Source organism: Rhodamnia argentea, chromosome 9 (genome assembly GCF_020921035.1).
Source record: "Rhodamnia argentea isolate NSW1041297 chromosome 9, ASM2092103v1, whole genome shotgun sequence".
NCBI lineage: Eukaryota > Viridiplantae > Streptophyta > Magnoliopsida > Myrtales > Myrtaceae > Rhodamnia > Rhodamnia argentea.
In genome coordinates this window covers 24,726,365-24,741,532 of record NC_063158.1, presented here as the reverse complement: position 1 = coordinate 24,741,532, position 15,168 = coordinate 24,726,365, and the positions used below count along the sequence as shown (strand labels likewise).

Here is a 15,168-nt window from a genome sequence, read left to right as displayed (position 1 = left end):
ATGATCCTACAAAAAAGTGCGACTATCATTCCAACGAACAGGGCCATTCGGTCGATGATTGTCTCGTGCTCAAGCACCGCATCCAGGATCTACTTGAGACCGGGGCATTTGCATTTCAACCAAATAGTAAGCCCAATGTGCAGAGCAACCCGCTACCGGATCATTCGAGCGATATTTGAAGAACCTTCAATGGAAATGGCCGCTGGTCAAGAGCAACCATTCTTGAGTCATTTCCCCTACGAGGGAACCTTTGCTACTTTCTAGAATTTTCCTTTCTATTCCATGTTGCACTTTAGGATTTCTATTGCAATGACATGTAATTCGATTGATTTATTATCAATAAAATTACAAATGTTTTTCATAAATTTTGGAATCTCGTTGAAGTATACCAAACCAACCCGATGACGATAACCAACGATTGAAAATTTATCATTTATGGTAAGTACTTGAGGGTTGGGCTTCGAGAGATTCTCGTCCCGAGGTTTTCAAAAAAAAAAAAAAGTTCGAGATTTTTTCATAAATGGCTGGCATGCGTTTTAACCTTGTTTGTCTTATTAATCTATTTACTATATATATCGAGGGTAAAGAGGTAGATTCTTAACTTTGACTATGCATCAGCCCAATGGATCATAGGGTGGCCCCACACATGAATGTCGAGCTTTAAAGCAAGCTAGAGATCCCTAGCTAATCTCAGTTCATCATGCAATCAAAGTTGATCTATGTTTCACCCTCAATCGTCCCACGTCGCCCAATTGAAAGCGGCGCAAAGCCATGATAGCCCTATCTTAAAGGGAGTATTTCTTACCAAGTTTGATCATTCTTTTTAGAAATGACCCTCTATTTTCTCCTTTGCGGATACCAAGTTAGGAAGCGTGACTTTGACTCGCTACCACGAAGCGTACTAACAATTGGGGATATTTCATTTTATTCTCCAAGTCTCCACCCATGCACATTCTTCTTGTGCGGGATCAAGCACGTAAATAACTCACTGGACATCTAGCTTCCGACCTAGGCCAAATCTAGGGGGCAATTCTAGAAGTCACCCACTCAAGCAAGATCCATCCCGACCGAAAATGGGGCAAACCCAAAGTGAACCCCCAGCCTATTAAAGGGAGTATTTCTTCTTCAACTTATTCGATTCTAAGGGTAACACTTTTTCTTACGGGGGCATGCAACCGACATGACAATCAGAGCATCATAATCCCTCATATGACTTGCCTCATGCATATCTTGGGGCAATCTACAGCCCTCGTTCTTGAAGGCTTTATATGATCCGAATATGCTAGTGTTGTTCGCATGAGCTTTTCATAGCACAATTCATTGCTACATTTTGCATGCTTAAAAGGCGCTCACATATTGAAAAAATTCGATACATGATTTTGTCATCTTGCTAATCTTTATTGAGAGGAGGATTTGATCGGGAAGTCTGTTTCGTTCTTGATAAATGATCATACTGAATGAGAAACGCTAAGACGATGAAAGGCAAGCCATTTCCATACACGTCCAAAAATTAATCCCAGTGCGAATTGAGTGAAAATATTCCGTGTTGGTAAGGTAAGGGTTATCTCGAGAAAAGTATGACGACCAAAATGATGAGAGGCATTCATTTTCTCTATCTAAACACTACAGGTTATCCTTCGCTTAACCCCCTTTGAGCAAAGTTTCATTTCTCACCCCTGTCAGGAACAATCCCATACTAGGGCAACTTCTCAAAAAGTTCGGATATGGTTAGAATTTTCTTGCTTTCACTTGCATCAATCTTCAAGCATATTTATTGCATGCAAATTTTGTGTTAGCTTGAGTGCCTTAGATATGACGAAGAGCATTTCTTTCTATCTCCCTACACACTATACCCTTTGCGTACCCAATTTGAGCGGTGGATTCATTTCAACCCAATTGGTGATCATTCCCATGGTGAACAAATGAAATCATCTTAAAGCAAGTTCAAAGCGACTTGGGGCAAGTGGAAACCTAGAAGAATCAAAGAAGGGGCATAAAAGATTCAATGAATGATGTCCCCTCTCTCAATCTCTAAAAAAAAAATCTCTCTCAAAAAAAAAAAAATTGAAGAAGAGAGAAGGACTTCAGCAAAAACCCGCAAGACGCTCCCTCATGAAAAGAAGGATCACTTGAAATTCTACAAAGGAAAAGCCATGGAGCAGAAGACTCAAACAATCATCAGATCGTCAATGAAAATAATTAGAGCAAGAATCCGTGGTGGAAGCACGATTGGATGATCACCAATTCTCAATTTTCTCAAATAATGCTTCCTTTTTGGTGAAAATAGACCATTCATTTCATGCCTACCCAAACCTATGCTACAACCCTTACCAAAGTCTCTTCAGATTAAGGCACTCGGGTTAACATAGGATTTCGTATGCTCATAAATGTTGCTCAAAGAAGTGCGAGCAAGATTTTTCTATCTCATTTTGCGGGGTTCCCGACTTGTAAACTCAAAGCAGCAAATCGTATCAATTCTTTCAAAGCCAAAACGACTCTCAAGAGTCCCCATTGCTTAACCTTCGACCAAGCCTACATTATAACCCTCACAAAGACCTCTCGGATTGGTCATGTTATGCTGATTTCGAGAATACCCGGATCCTTATCAAGCACAATGAAGTGAGTTTGAGTGATTTTCGAACCCGTATCAACCATCGGGTAAAATAGCCCTTTTAATGAGAGAATGAGTGAAAAGTCCTTTTTGACTGAAGGTTTCTCATTCAATATCATCAGATTGTCAAAAGGACAAGACAAGTTTCCTTGATTGACATTCTGTCTCAATAAAGCTTGATAACATGAGCTAATTTTGTCAAAAAAACATATTGCATGTATTTGCCTTGCATATGAAATAAAAAGTCAGGTACAATGCAGTTAGCAAGGTTATTCTTGACCGAGAAAGAAGAACTCGGGTATGCTCCTTGATTCCCTTTCAAAAAAATCTCACCTTAAATTCGCACTTGATTAGCTCAAGTTGTCCTCTTTGTGTTCGTTCTGATTAGCTCGGGCGTCACACCCCTTTGTGTTCGTTCTATTCAACTCAGGCGTCACTTCCCTTTTGTGTTTATACCGATTAGCTCGGGTTTCACATTCATCTTTACCACTCTCGGTTTATAGTCCACACGGTGACTTGCCGAGACACTTAGTGTTCGTACCGATTGGCTCGGACGTCACGCCTCTTTTCACTTCTTTACCGACTCACGGTTTATAGTCCACATGGTGACTTGCCGAGAGACATAGTGTTCGTACCGATTAGCTCGGACGTCACACCACTTTTCACATCCCTACCGACTCACGGTTTATAGTCCACATGGCGACTTGCCGGGAGATAAACACTCAACTCTTCAAAACCCAATTTTTCACCAAAATGAAGAATGGGGAATAAAAGAGGCTCCTTAGCATTACAGAGTATTTTGCATAAAAACCTAGTATTCCGTATGCGATCCATGTGTAAGTATCTCACTGCTCCGTCGGAATGGAAGTGGAAAGTCACTACACATGTTAATTTTATTGTCTGCATTTTGCATATCATGCATCATTCTTATTGCATAAAAAAAATTCAAAAAAAAATCATTTGCATTGTCAAAATTTAGGTTTCAATTTTGGTCTTTGAGCGAAACCTCTACGAACCTCCACTCAAAGAGGGGCAGCAGTTGACACCTAAATTTTGATTTTTCTTAAATCATTTATCTTGTATAAAAAAAAAAAAAGAGGATTAGTTTTAGCTCTCACAAAAAAAATAATTAAATCATTTTTATCATTAATTTTAGCATTCATGCATTACATTTGCATTTTATAGGACCGACGATGGAAGCAATTAATTCATTAAAATTCGTAATATTGGTTTGGGGGCAATAATATTTCAAATCTTAAAGGATAAATGAGCCAATTGTTTCAATAATATCGTAGAGATATCATAATATGTCCTTTGAATGAAAATAGGAAAGAGATATGGGCAAGAAACCCTAATCTCATGCCTATATATACATATGTCATGGACGTTCACAAAAGGAGGTGGAGCAAAAAATTTTCTGCACGTACATCAAATTCACGTGAGATTGGCGTGAAGAGGAAAACGGTGAGAAAGGTTGAAGGTTTCCCCCCGAGGCCGATTTTTGCTGCTGTTCGGCATCTTTGCTCGCTGTTCCGTAGCCATTCGGTCGATCGTTTGAAGCTTGGTGTGCAATTTGTGGAAAGTGCAAATTTTGCAAGACAAGGTAAATTTCCTATCTTGAACTTCAATATATTCACTTGCTTATTTTGTGATTTACTTGCATATCTTGAATATTGCATCGAGGTGGATATTTTTTCAAAATACAGATTGATTAGGAAAATTTTCTTTCCTAATCCGCAACTTGTCACACGATCGAGAACGTCCATCTTTAGGATTATTGATGGAATACTCGATTAGGCAATGATTTGGATTTAATTGTTAATCGTAAGATTACGAATTAAAGATTGACTCAAATATTCGCGAAATATTTCAAAACTTGATTGATAAATCCACTTTCTTGATTGATATTGATTGGTATATTCACTTTCCTCATTTGATTTGAATTGCTTGATTGTCATATTTTTTTTAGAATATACCCGTCGCATGATGTGATCTAAAAAATTCTAAAAAAATTGCATTCATTCACTTTGCATATCTGAAAATTGCATCTTTTAAAAAATAACATCATGTAGATATTGCATATCTAATTTTTTTTATTTAGGTTAGATTGCATACTAGAATAGAAATTGCATGTTTAAATAGAATTTTATGCTTAAAATAATCTATCTTAATATATTAGGGTTTAGGTCAATTTGAACTCTAAAATATGCAAGATAAATATTGTTTTGGCATAGTTCTATTTTAGGAAATTAATTCATCCGAAAATATAAAAAAAATCATTCATCCTTGCCACGTCATCCATGCCACGTCATACATGCCACGTCATCCATGCCACGTCATCCATGCCACGTCATACATGCCACGTCATCCATGCCACGTCATACATGCCATGTCATCCATGCCACGTCATCTTTGCCACGTCATTATTTCTTACCATGTCATATTAGGTTGCATTTTAGCTTATATTGCGTATTAAAATTGCATGTCTAGGTTTTAATTAATTTATATGTCACGTAGTTAATTTAATTAAACCACGGTCTCACTTGCATATTAATTTAATTTGCATGTCATCTTATTTAGTCTTGCATTTAATTCATAACATTGTATTGCATATAGTATAGTTTTTCATGCAAAAAAAAATCAAAAATAAAAGAACTATCTTGTGTGGCGCGTGCTCCTTTGATTATATTGATTCCTGGATGTTCATTAATTGATTGCGCACCCGCATGATAACCTTTGTTAGTGACTTAGGTTAAAATCAATTAATGTTGCCTTCTTAAATGATTTTTTCATGAAATAAAATGGTACCGAAAGGGCGTTAGAGTAATCTGGCGTAATCAAGTCCCCGAACTCTTAATCTCCGGTTCGTAGGAATAAAATAGTTCTCCCGCTATTTTATTTAGGTTTCTAATCGACCTACCATAAATGATTAGTGGCGGCTCCAAAATTAAAATACATTGCACATTAATCAATTGAATCTCAAGTTGCGATTTGGTATGGACTTGGGAGAGTCCGAGTTAGGTTGGTTAAATAATTAACCCGATAATCCATTTAGCCTGGAAATTTTTCTGAATTTTTAGGTCGCGACAATACCACATGGGTTCCAACGTGAAAAATTGAGGTCACATGAAGCTGCGCTTTGTCCTGCAAGAGTGTACTTCTGACAAAAAATTTTCACAAGTCTCCTATTGTTTATTAGGTAAGATTTGATGAAACCTGTAGAACTTGTGGAGATTTCAACAAGTATTGAAAAATATGTAGTTATGCATCGGGGATCACATTGTGTTGACCGCTCTTCTGCTGGAAAATAAATTTTGCATCGTAAAGTAGCTTCAAGTTCAGAAAATCTCTCCATGAGCTCTGCATTCTTGATCCTCTCTCTCTGTAGTTCGGCTGAAGTCTGCCGCAATGCGATCAACTCTCTCTCTCTCCCCTTTCGCGACATGTTCCTTTATTGACACAGAGTGCAGATGCATTAACCATGCCTGCGGATGAATTTCGCTCCACCATCCTCTAGTTTTAGTCTCAAAATCAATTTGTTTCTGCTGCAAAAACCCAACCAAAACAGAAGAAAGAAACCTCGGGGCTGCGCTTTGTGCAATGCGAGAAAGGACATGGGCATAATGCATAGAGACGAACATCATGAATGAAACAGAACACAACAATGCAGAGGTTGGCTTGCTTCATAGGACTTTCAGTAAAATCCGTTAGAGATGAAGCTTTGATTCATGGCGTTGCATTGCACCCATTAAGGTGTAGGTGATAATGTGACTATTAAAAGAGTCCTCAATTTTTTGAGAGGGGGCTTAGAAGAAGTGAGGTCGAAGCACCTGAGCTGGTTTCTAGGGTGCATAGTTGACAGCCGAAATTGGAGCTTGAAGCTACATATGACAAGGCTCTGAAGATGGAATAGTCTAAAAAGGAAGAAGAAGAAGAAGAAGATGGGTTGGTGGAGAATTTCATCAAATGTCTTGTCAATATGTTCTTACTAATTTAGTGTGAAGGTCAATGCGCTTGCAAGATTGACTAAAGTACTCATTCATTTCCTTGAAAAAATAAATCGATATAAGAGAAAACTGATCTGGACACCAATATCGTTAAAAATTTGCCAATGGATTGTTTCACATTGATTGTGAAGGGGGTTGGTAGTCAGTTGAAAAGTATGAGTGAAAGTCTCAATATTTGAGCTACCTTTTAGATGAGAGATGCCTAAGACCTCCCAACAATGTTTACTCCAATTTAATTTTCGTCTTAGAAAGATTTTCAAGCTAAAAAACGCATGACATGTTCACCCTCTCACTAAAAGAAATCCAAACTGGTATACTGATCAAGTTTGTGCTCCCTTAGCGTTCTGCCTAATATATCATGTCAAAACGCATATGTGCTGACGTAGAGAATGATAGATCGAACTTGGCAAGCGGCCACAACCCCGATGGTAATTCACCCCCTCCTTCAAAAGAAAAAAAAAACATGAGTGAGTAGGTGGAGGAGTCCATGGTTCAAGATATGAAGAACCATCATCATGTTAAGAAAGGGCTATTTCCCTGAAAAAGCACCAATGTTAGGTCTAATGATGATTCTGGCCCGAACTTTTTTTATCTCATAAAAAAACACCAACTTTAGGTCCAATGACGATTTGGGCCCAAACTTTTGTTCATCCCATGAAAAAGCACAAACTTTAACTAGAGTCCCAAATCCACCTCCCTTAAATTTGAAACCATTAGTTGTCCAATATGGCAATTCCATACCATCAATAAATCCACGTGGCTTGTTGACGTGGATTTAAGACACTATTTATCACTATTCATCTTCGTCTTGGCACATAATTTGAAGTTGTTCATTCGCTTCGGGGAAGGGATAGGGCTAGGCTTGTTAAAAAAAAGAAGGCTCTAGTCGTGAGCTTAGCAGATCTCAACCATGGCATCTCTCCATGGGTGATAATACACAGCTTAAACAGCTTATGCTTGCGGGTGAAGTGAAGAAGGCGATGAATAGGTTAACCATGGCCCTTCAAGTTGTGCCGGAGGTGAAGTAGATGAATAACTTCAAATTTTGTGCTAAGAAGACAATGAATAGTGCCTTAAATCCATTTATTGAACACGTAAAATTGCCACGTAGGATAACTAATGGTTTCAAATTAAGGTGGGGTCAGTTTTGGGACTTGAGTTAGAGTTTGTGTTTTTTTATGAGACAAAAAAAAGTTCAGGCCAGCAATGTCATTAGACCTAAAGTTGGTGTTTTTTTATGAGATAAAAAGAAGTTCGGGCCAAAATCGTCGTTAAACCTAAAGTTAGGGCTTTTTTAGGGAATTAGCCCTGTTAAGAAACCAGATATGGGATACACGATCAACTATGGATCCCCTGGAGCATATTGCAGGGAATAGCAGCTTCAGAAGCTAACGATGAGGACATGTATTCCTAGTTCTATGACTTTGTTTGAGACGGATCCTTACTTCTCTTTACTTCTGTACCGTTCTTCGCCTCTGTTTTCTTGAGACTGAGGTTGCCACATTACTATGAGTAACAGTAAAAAAGCCTAACTTTTACTGCATGCAGAGGCAAGTCAGGTAGAATGACATTTTTGTTGGGAACGTGATGATTGTGGGTGAAATCAGAAGAAAAATATGTAGGATGCGAAGAATAAGGCGATGCATTGTCATTCATGACGAACCCACAAAAAAAAAATGAAGGTTTTTCAAACATTTGACGAACAAATTTTTCTTGTGGTGGATAGTCAAATATTGACTCATCAATTGATAAAAATTGTGCGTGAGGGACAATATTGAAGATTTTCATATAGCTCAGTGACTAGTTCAAACATTTTCCAAAAATTTAGGGACTACATTGAAGAAATTAAAAGTATAGGGACGACATTATACATTGAACTAAAGTTTATGGACCATATTGGATAAATTAGAAGTTTTCAGACCACATTGAGCCAAAGTTTATGGGCTATTTTTGTCATTTTCGCTCCTAGACGCTGGAGCGAGTAAGAGAAGTGTTAGGGTTTTCCTCTACGAATTTTTGAGTGAGATTTCTGTGGGAGAATGTGAGATCACCTTTGCGTGGTTTTGCTTTGGTCTTGAGCGAGTAACTGTAAAGTCTGCATTCTCCAAATTCATAGTGAATTTCTTGGTGGCTAAATCTTCACGTGAAGTAGGTACCGACACTAAATGCCGGACCACATAGATCTCTGATTTTTTCTTATTGTTCCTCATTAATTTCTATCGTAATTCTGTTTTTTCACGTGTAACTTAGAATTATAAGAGTCGTTAGCTTTCACGTTATTTCCACGACACTCGTCATCATACGCGAGAGATGTCGGTTTCATGCATACTAAAGTAGATTCCATTTTAGTGATCATTTAAATTTGAAACGATAGTTGCATTTAGTAAGAGCAAGCGTAGCATTCCCGCGGCACAAATAAATCGAAACCGAAAACATGATTACCTTAGAACATGTTAACGAGGCATTCGTGAATTTTGATGTCAAGAATTTAGGGGCCGAACAAATCGATGGGTAATGCGCGACAAAAATTCAAAGGTAGATGATCCAAATGCGAGCACGGAAGAGCGAAGAACGGAACCGGCGAATGGGTGTTCCTCGAGTGTCAATGGCAAGCAGGACTCAAGTTATCTGGAACAATAAACATAGTGATTCTCTTTAGCCAATGGAACTATTAGGATGCACATGTGAACTGTGTTAGAGAAATCCCACATCGGAGAATTGATATGATGTTGAGCAGTAAATATATTCAAAGTGGCTCATAACTCATTGGCTTAAGCTTTTAAGTGAAGGTAGGCCAAACTAGATACGTTAATGGGCTCTGACTTGGGCTCCTTCTCGATGATCTCCTCGGGCGAGGGTATTGGACTTCTGCTGCGTGCTCCCGAGTAAGTACCATTTTTTCACGACATAAAATCTCAACCGTTCCGGAACGATGCGAATGGATAGTAGATGTCATTGTATCAATGAAGACTGTGCGGGAAATCACTCTCTTTCTTAGGTAGAGACATTAAATAGGGAATAAATATTTGGCCAAAGGTCAATGAACCCCTCAAAAATGGTAGGTGCTCTGTACATGAGAATTGATTACATTTACCTCAAAAGGAGCAATTTGCTTTGAAAAGTCTCTATACACGTGAATGTTATCAAAGTTGGACCTGAAAAATTCGGGAGTATTTTTTGGGATGAAGGAAAAAAAAAATATTTTCTCCTAACTTAAGGGGGTGATGGTGGGGAAAGTAGACTTTACATCATTTTCGAATGGCTGCCGCTGGGTAGGATCGTATAGTAGTATCTCGCGCCTGAAGTGAATCATTGGAGCTTCGGTCGTTGCGTCGTCGACCTGTGTTTTGCATAATATCTTTGAATCCACTTGTTGGCGATGCATCCTTAGTTCAACGACATTGTACGAAGAGAAGTGTAAATGAGACTAACTATGTTTTGACAAGTTGGTGGTCAGAAGAAATTAATGTTGCTGTTGCTCGCCCAAAAAAGAAAAGAAAAGGGGAAAAGAACAGAGAAGGAATCAGCGTTGCTGCATCTCTCCGTCTTTAGTGCCCACCTCAAGTCCCTTTAAATTCATTGGACTATACTAAACAAAAATCACACTGAGACTCTAGAACAAATAAAAAAAAAAAAATTCACAAATTTTCTGAATTTTTTTTCTTCTTTTGTCATTTTCTAAAACAGAATTTTTTTTAAAAAATATATAAAGATTATCCACGTTAGCACCGACCACATCACATACGGTAGCCGGCGTCCATGTCATTGATTTCCATCAAATTTGACCGACAAAACTATATTGACAGATCGTTAAAGTATTTAGGACTAAATTGGCTAAATAAAAAAAAAAAAGACGGAATTGACATTCGTAAACTTACGATTGTTCTGATAATTTTCCCCCAAAAATATATCTGCTAAACATATATAGAATAATTTTCCATATCAATGTCACCGGATTGGGCATTTATTGATTTAGTGCTGAGGGCAGAGTTCTGATAAACTACGTGCAGCTTGAATCTAGCAACGTGGTTCATCGGCTACTAAATTACAATGAAACTAGCCATTGATTTGTTACTAATTAGTAAGTGATTTTGTGCGTTTATCGTTCGAAGCTTAGGAGGAGATTTGGCAGTAGCGAGGTTGGGACATTGGCCTCGAGGCGTTGCCAAAAAAAGCCTTGGAAAGAAAAAGATCCAAGTCAAATCGAAAATGCAAACAAAGTAAGGAAGGACGGATTTTCTCGATACATATCGTATCGTTATGAAAGAGAAGAAGAAATGTTCATGTTGGTTACACCACCGACCTGATGTGACCGACTAATCACGTTCTCCACATGCTATCGATTTCGTCCTACGTAGCGCTCAAATTTCGGAATCACTCTCTTTGTTGGCTTATCGTAATCATGTATTGTAGTAGTCGTGTGATACTTCAAAGAGATTGGAAAATGTTATTTAGGTTTTGGTTTAGATATGCCAACCCAAGTGAATAAACACAAAGTCGATGTAAGGTACTTATGTTTAGTGTGTGCGTAGGATTGCATCAACACGAATATTATTATCATGCGTACGAAGAATAAGTCATCGAATTAATTGATTTACTAAGTGATGGATGTGATATATGCTAATTGGGAGATAACTATGGTTCAGCTATCCAAATGCCCTCATTACAATATGTGATGTCACATATGAACTAGCTTTAGTGTATACCCGTAAGGCTATCATTACTCACTATGCCACGAAAGATATAGGAGAAATAGAAGAAAAAGTTCTAAACCTAACATACGCATGTCAATTTAGTCGCAAACTTTTTAATTTGACCGATTCGATCCTAAATATTTTGACAATTTATCAATATAATCCTTTTCAGTCAATTTTGTTCGGAAATCACTTACGTGGATGCCGGCCGTCCGAACGTTAAACTTTTCATTTGGAGAAATTTTGATCAAGTGAAACTCAAGAAGGTTTTAGACCCGTGTGATGAATGTTGAGAGAAAATAACTATAAGTAGGCCCTAAAAGAGAGAATGACCATAAAAAGACTTATTCTTCACAAACTAAAGAAAGCATGCAATATTTGCTGGCAGTGCTTTCAAACATCTATGTCGATGTCGATGTCTATCATCCCCTAATAGGACCATCACACGAGACCTAATTCAAGCATAAATATAACATAACATGGTCTGCCACATCAATTTTAACATTAAGAGAGTCCTTAATTACTCCTTAGTCCCGCCAAGGCCACTCTTATCTTGTCTGGGCAACATAATCGCCTTGAGAGGGTTCTTCATCACCACGGTGAAGGCGAAGGTCTCGGTCGGGTCGGGCGGGTCGTTCGGCACCGGAACCCATCGATACCCGTGGACCATCCTCGCCAGCAACAGGTTCACGTGCAACGTGCCCAAGGTCATCGCCGGGCAAATCCTCCGCCCCGCGCCGAAGGGCACCATCCGGACCCCCTTTGTCCCCGTCACGTCGACGCCGATGCCGTCACCGTCCAGGAACCGCTCGGGCCGGAACTCGTCCGGGTCTGCCCAGAGGTCCGGGTCCTGGGTCACCCACGCGGTGTAGAACTCCACGGTGGCTTGTGCCGGGATCACGTAGCCGCCGAGCTCCGTCTCCTCCGTTGGCGCGTGGGACAGGAGGAAGTGGCTCGGCGGGTGCCGCCGGAGCGTTTCTTTGACGACCGCACCGAGGTACGTGAGCTTCTCGACGTCGGTCTCGTTGACCAGTCCATCTTTCCCCACGTGTCGGACGATTTCATGGTATACCTTCTGCTGGATGTCTTGGTCTTGCACTAGATGGAGCAACGCCCATTCCACTGTGGTTGCACTAGTATCGGTACCTGAAGAAATAAAAAAGTTAGGTCATTGTAGGAATTTAACAAGAAAATGACAAGTGACACACGAAGGATCCGACAAGACAAGGTCATAATCTTAGTTAACTTATACGTTAAGAATAAATTGTTTTTTTACCAGCACTAATGACTTCGGAGCAAAGCGTGACCAGCTCTTCATCTCCAAGCTCTCTTCCCGCTGGCTCAAGCCCTAGCAGCGAGTCAACATAAGCTGCACCGAGTGGACTCAGCATTTCGAAGCAAGACTCGCTTCCCAACCCGCCATTCTCGCTCGCTTTGCCTCCGCTCTCCACGAAAGCTGCCCTCTCTCTAATGAGCGGAACCAAGCACTCCATCTGCCTCTTCCTCAGCTCCCTCGCCACCTTCAGTTGCCTGCGGAAGAGCGGCGTGAGGACCGGCAAGAAGTCCGGCAGCTTCGGCGTGGTCATCATCATCACTTCCTTGAGCACGCCCTCGATGTGCTTGATCTTCTCTACCGAGATCTTCGCGCCGAAGCACAAGCATATCAGAATGCTACACACGGTGAGCCTACAATTGCTCATCACCTCCACATAGCCCTTCTCTGATCCCTCTCTCTCGAGCCTCTTGAAGTGATCCTCGATCGCCCACTTCCGAATCCAAGTGCATTGCCGGATCCGCGTCGGGTTTATGAGCTCGGCGACAAAGTTCCGCCGGAGGGTCCGCCAGAGCGGCCCGTACTCGGCCGAGTTGATGGCGCACTTGCCGACGCTGAAGACCAGGCGGGTCGGCGAGTCGGGCGGGCGGGTGGCGAAGAGCGGGCCGCGCTGGACGAGGGCCTCGTGGATGAGCTCCGAGCTCGTGACGATGACAAGCGTGCGTTGGCCCATCTTCATGGTAAAGATCGGGCCATACTTGGCGCGCAGATCGCGTATCACGTAGATGAAAGGGCGGTTTTGGAGGATGACCTGGAGTAAGTTGCCTACCAGTGGCCAGCCGGGCGGCCCAGGAGGGAGCTGCCGCTTCGGCCTATGAGGTACGGCGGAGACGGGGAAGGGAGAGTATCGCCACCACAGGCAGAGGAGGACGGCGGCTAGACCAAACACGAGGATGTCCAAAAGCTCCATCGTTTTTCCAGTGAAGAGAAGCTAGCAAACAATGAGGCAGTCCAAGGAAATTTATAAATAAGCGGAAGTTAGACAGCATGCGAAAACAACAATGAAGGGACAAGTACAGTAAGTACAGTACATGTAGAGGTGGCCGGTTCCACGGAACCGCTAGTTTCGGGTTTGGAACAGCCGGTTCCGGTTCCAAGGCCCAATTGCTCTTTTCACCCGGCCTCCTTTCTTTTTTTGTTTTTTAAAACTGGGTCGGAACCGGCCCAGAACCAGCAGTTTCGGGCTAGTTCCGGTTTCGGATTGGAATCGTGGGCCCGGTCAACAGGCTGGTTCCGGGCCCACGGGTCCATTTAGCCACCTCTAAGTACATGTGCCATAACTTTTGTACGGCATTCACTTAAGTGCCATACCTTTCAAAACGTTCATTTGAGTGTCATGTCGTAGCAAAATCGTTCACTTAAGTGTCATTTTTGCCGAAAAAGCCGACATGGACTTTTTGCTATTATTTTATTAATTTCTCATTGCCACGTGAATTTTATTTACATTTTCTAATATTTTATGAATTTTTTTTATTTTTTTTATTGATTTTGATGTTTTTATTTTTATTTTAATTATTTAATATTTCATAAAAAAAAAAGGCCAAACCCTTAGGTTTCTCGGTGATGGCTGGCGAGGTCAGCGATGAGGGTCTTGCCAGCTACCACTGAGAAATCAAGGGTTTGACCTTTTTTTTTATTGAAATTTTCAATAATTAAATAAATCAGAAAAATAAAATCTGCAAAAAAAAAAAATTTAATGAAAATTTCCACTATACATTAAATATTAAAAAAAAATCAATTTGCCAACGTCGCGTCAGCTTTGCCGGTATCCACGTCGGCGATGGTACTCAAGTGAACGATTTTTGAAAGTTATGAAATTTAAGTAAATGTTTTGAAAGTTATGGCACTCAAGTGAACGCATTATAAAAATTATAGCACTGATATCATACTTATCCCAATGATGAACAAATGAGGAGATGAACAGAAATATTGGAGATTCATGAGTAAATGTGGCTCGACGATGGTAAGTGCCGGCATTGATTATCCTGACCAGAAATATTGAAGATGCAAGAGTACGAACGACGTCGATTGTAGGTCACTTCTAGGGATGGTTGCCCTTTTCTCTTCAGTTCTGACAGTTATTTCCCCACATGGAAAGTGGACTGTCAGTCAACAGGAGGAAAAACTTTTCTTCAAAGTTCAAGCTCTTGACGAAGACATGCGAAGGGTGAAGCTGACGGGTGTGCTTCAGCAATAAATGATTGGAGATGATCAACATCGGAAATTTTGCTGGTACAGGTAGTTGAACACACTACCAACCGCTATTCAATTACTTTCAATGCTGTTCGCGAAAGAGATGAGCTCGGGAGGGCTTGAGGCTATCGAGTTGGGGTCAGAATGATCTATTCCGAGACCTTCTTATTGGATATGTTGACGGGTTTGAACTTTGACCCATATTTATAGATTTCTCCAGATGAAGGTATCGGACTTTTTCTAGGTGCCTACTATGGTTGGATGTGGAAGAAATTTGGAGTGAAGGTAGACGTCGTGGTGTAGCAAGGCAGACCTTTTTAGGTGAAGATA

General features: G+C 40.5%; 1 protein-coding gene across 1 annotated transcript; it reads right to left on the bottom strand.

Annotated features, from left to right (window-relative positions):
- Positions 1-11,641: 11,641 nt before the first annotated feature.
- Positions 11,642-13,644, bottom strand: LOC115742856 (cytochrome P450 77A3). The gene is made up of 2 exons (XM_030677364.2): positions 12,589-13,644; positions 11,642-12,458 (listed from the first exon to the last, which is right to left on the bottom strand). The coding sequence occupies exons 1-2, from the start codon at positions 13,553-13,555 to the stop codon at positions 11,833-11,835; spliced, it is 1,593 nt and encodes a 530-aa protein (XP_030533224.1). The 5' UTR covers positions 13,556-13,644; the 3' UTR covers positions 11,642-11,832.
- Between the last annotated feature and the right edge of the window lie 1,524 nt (positions 13,645-15,168).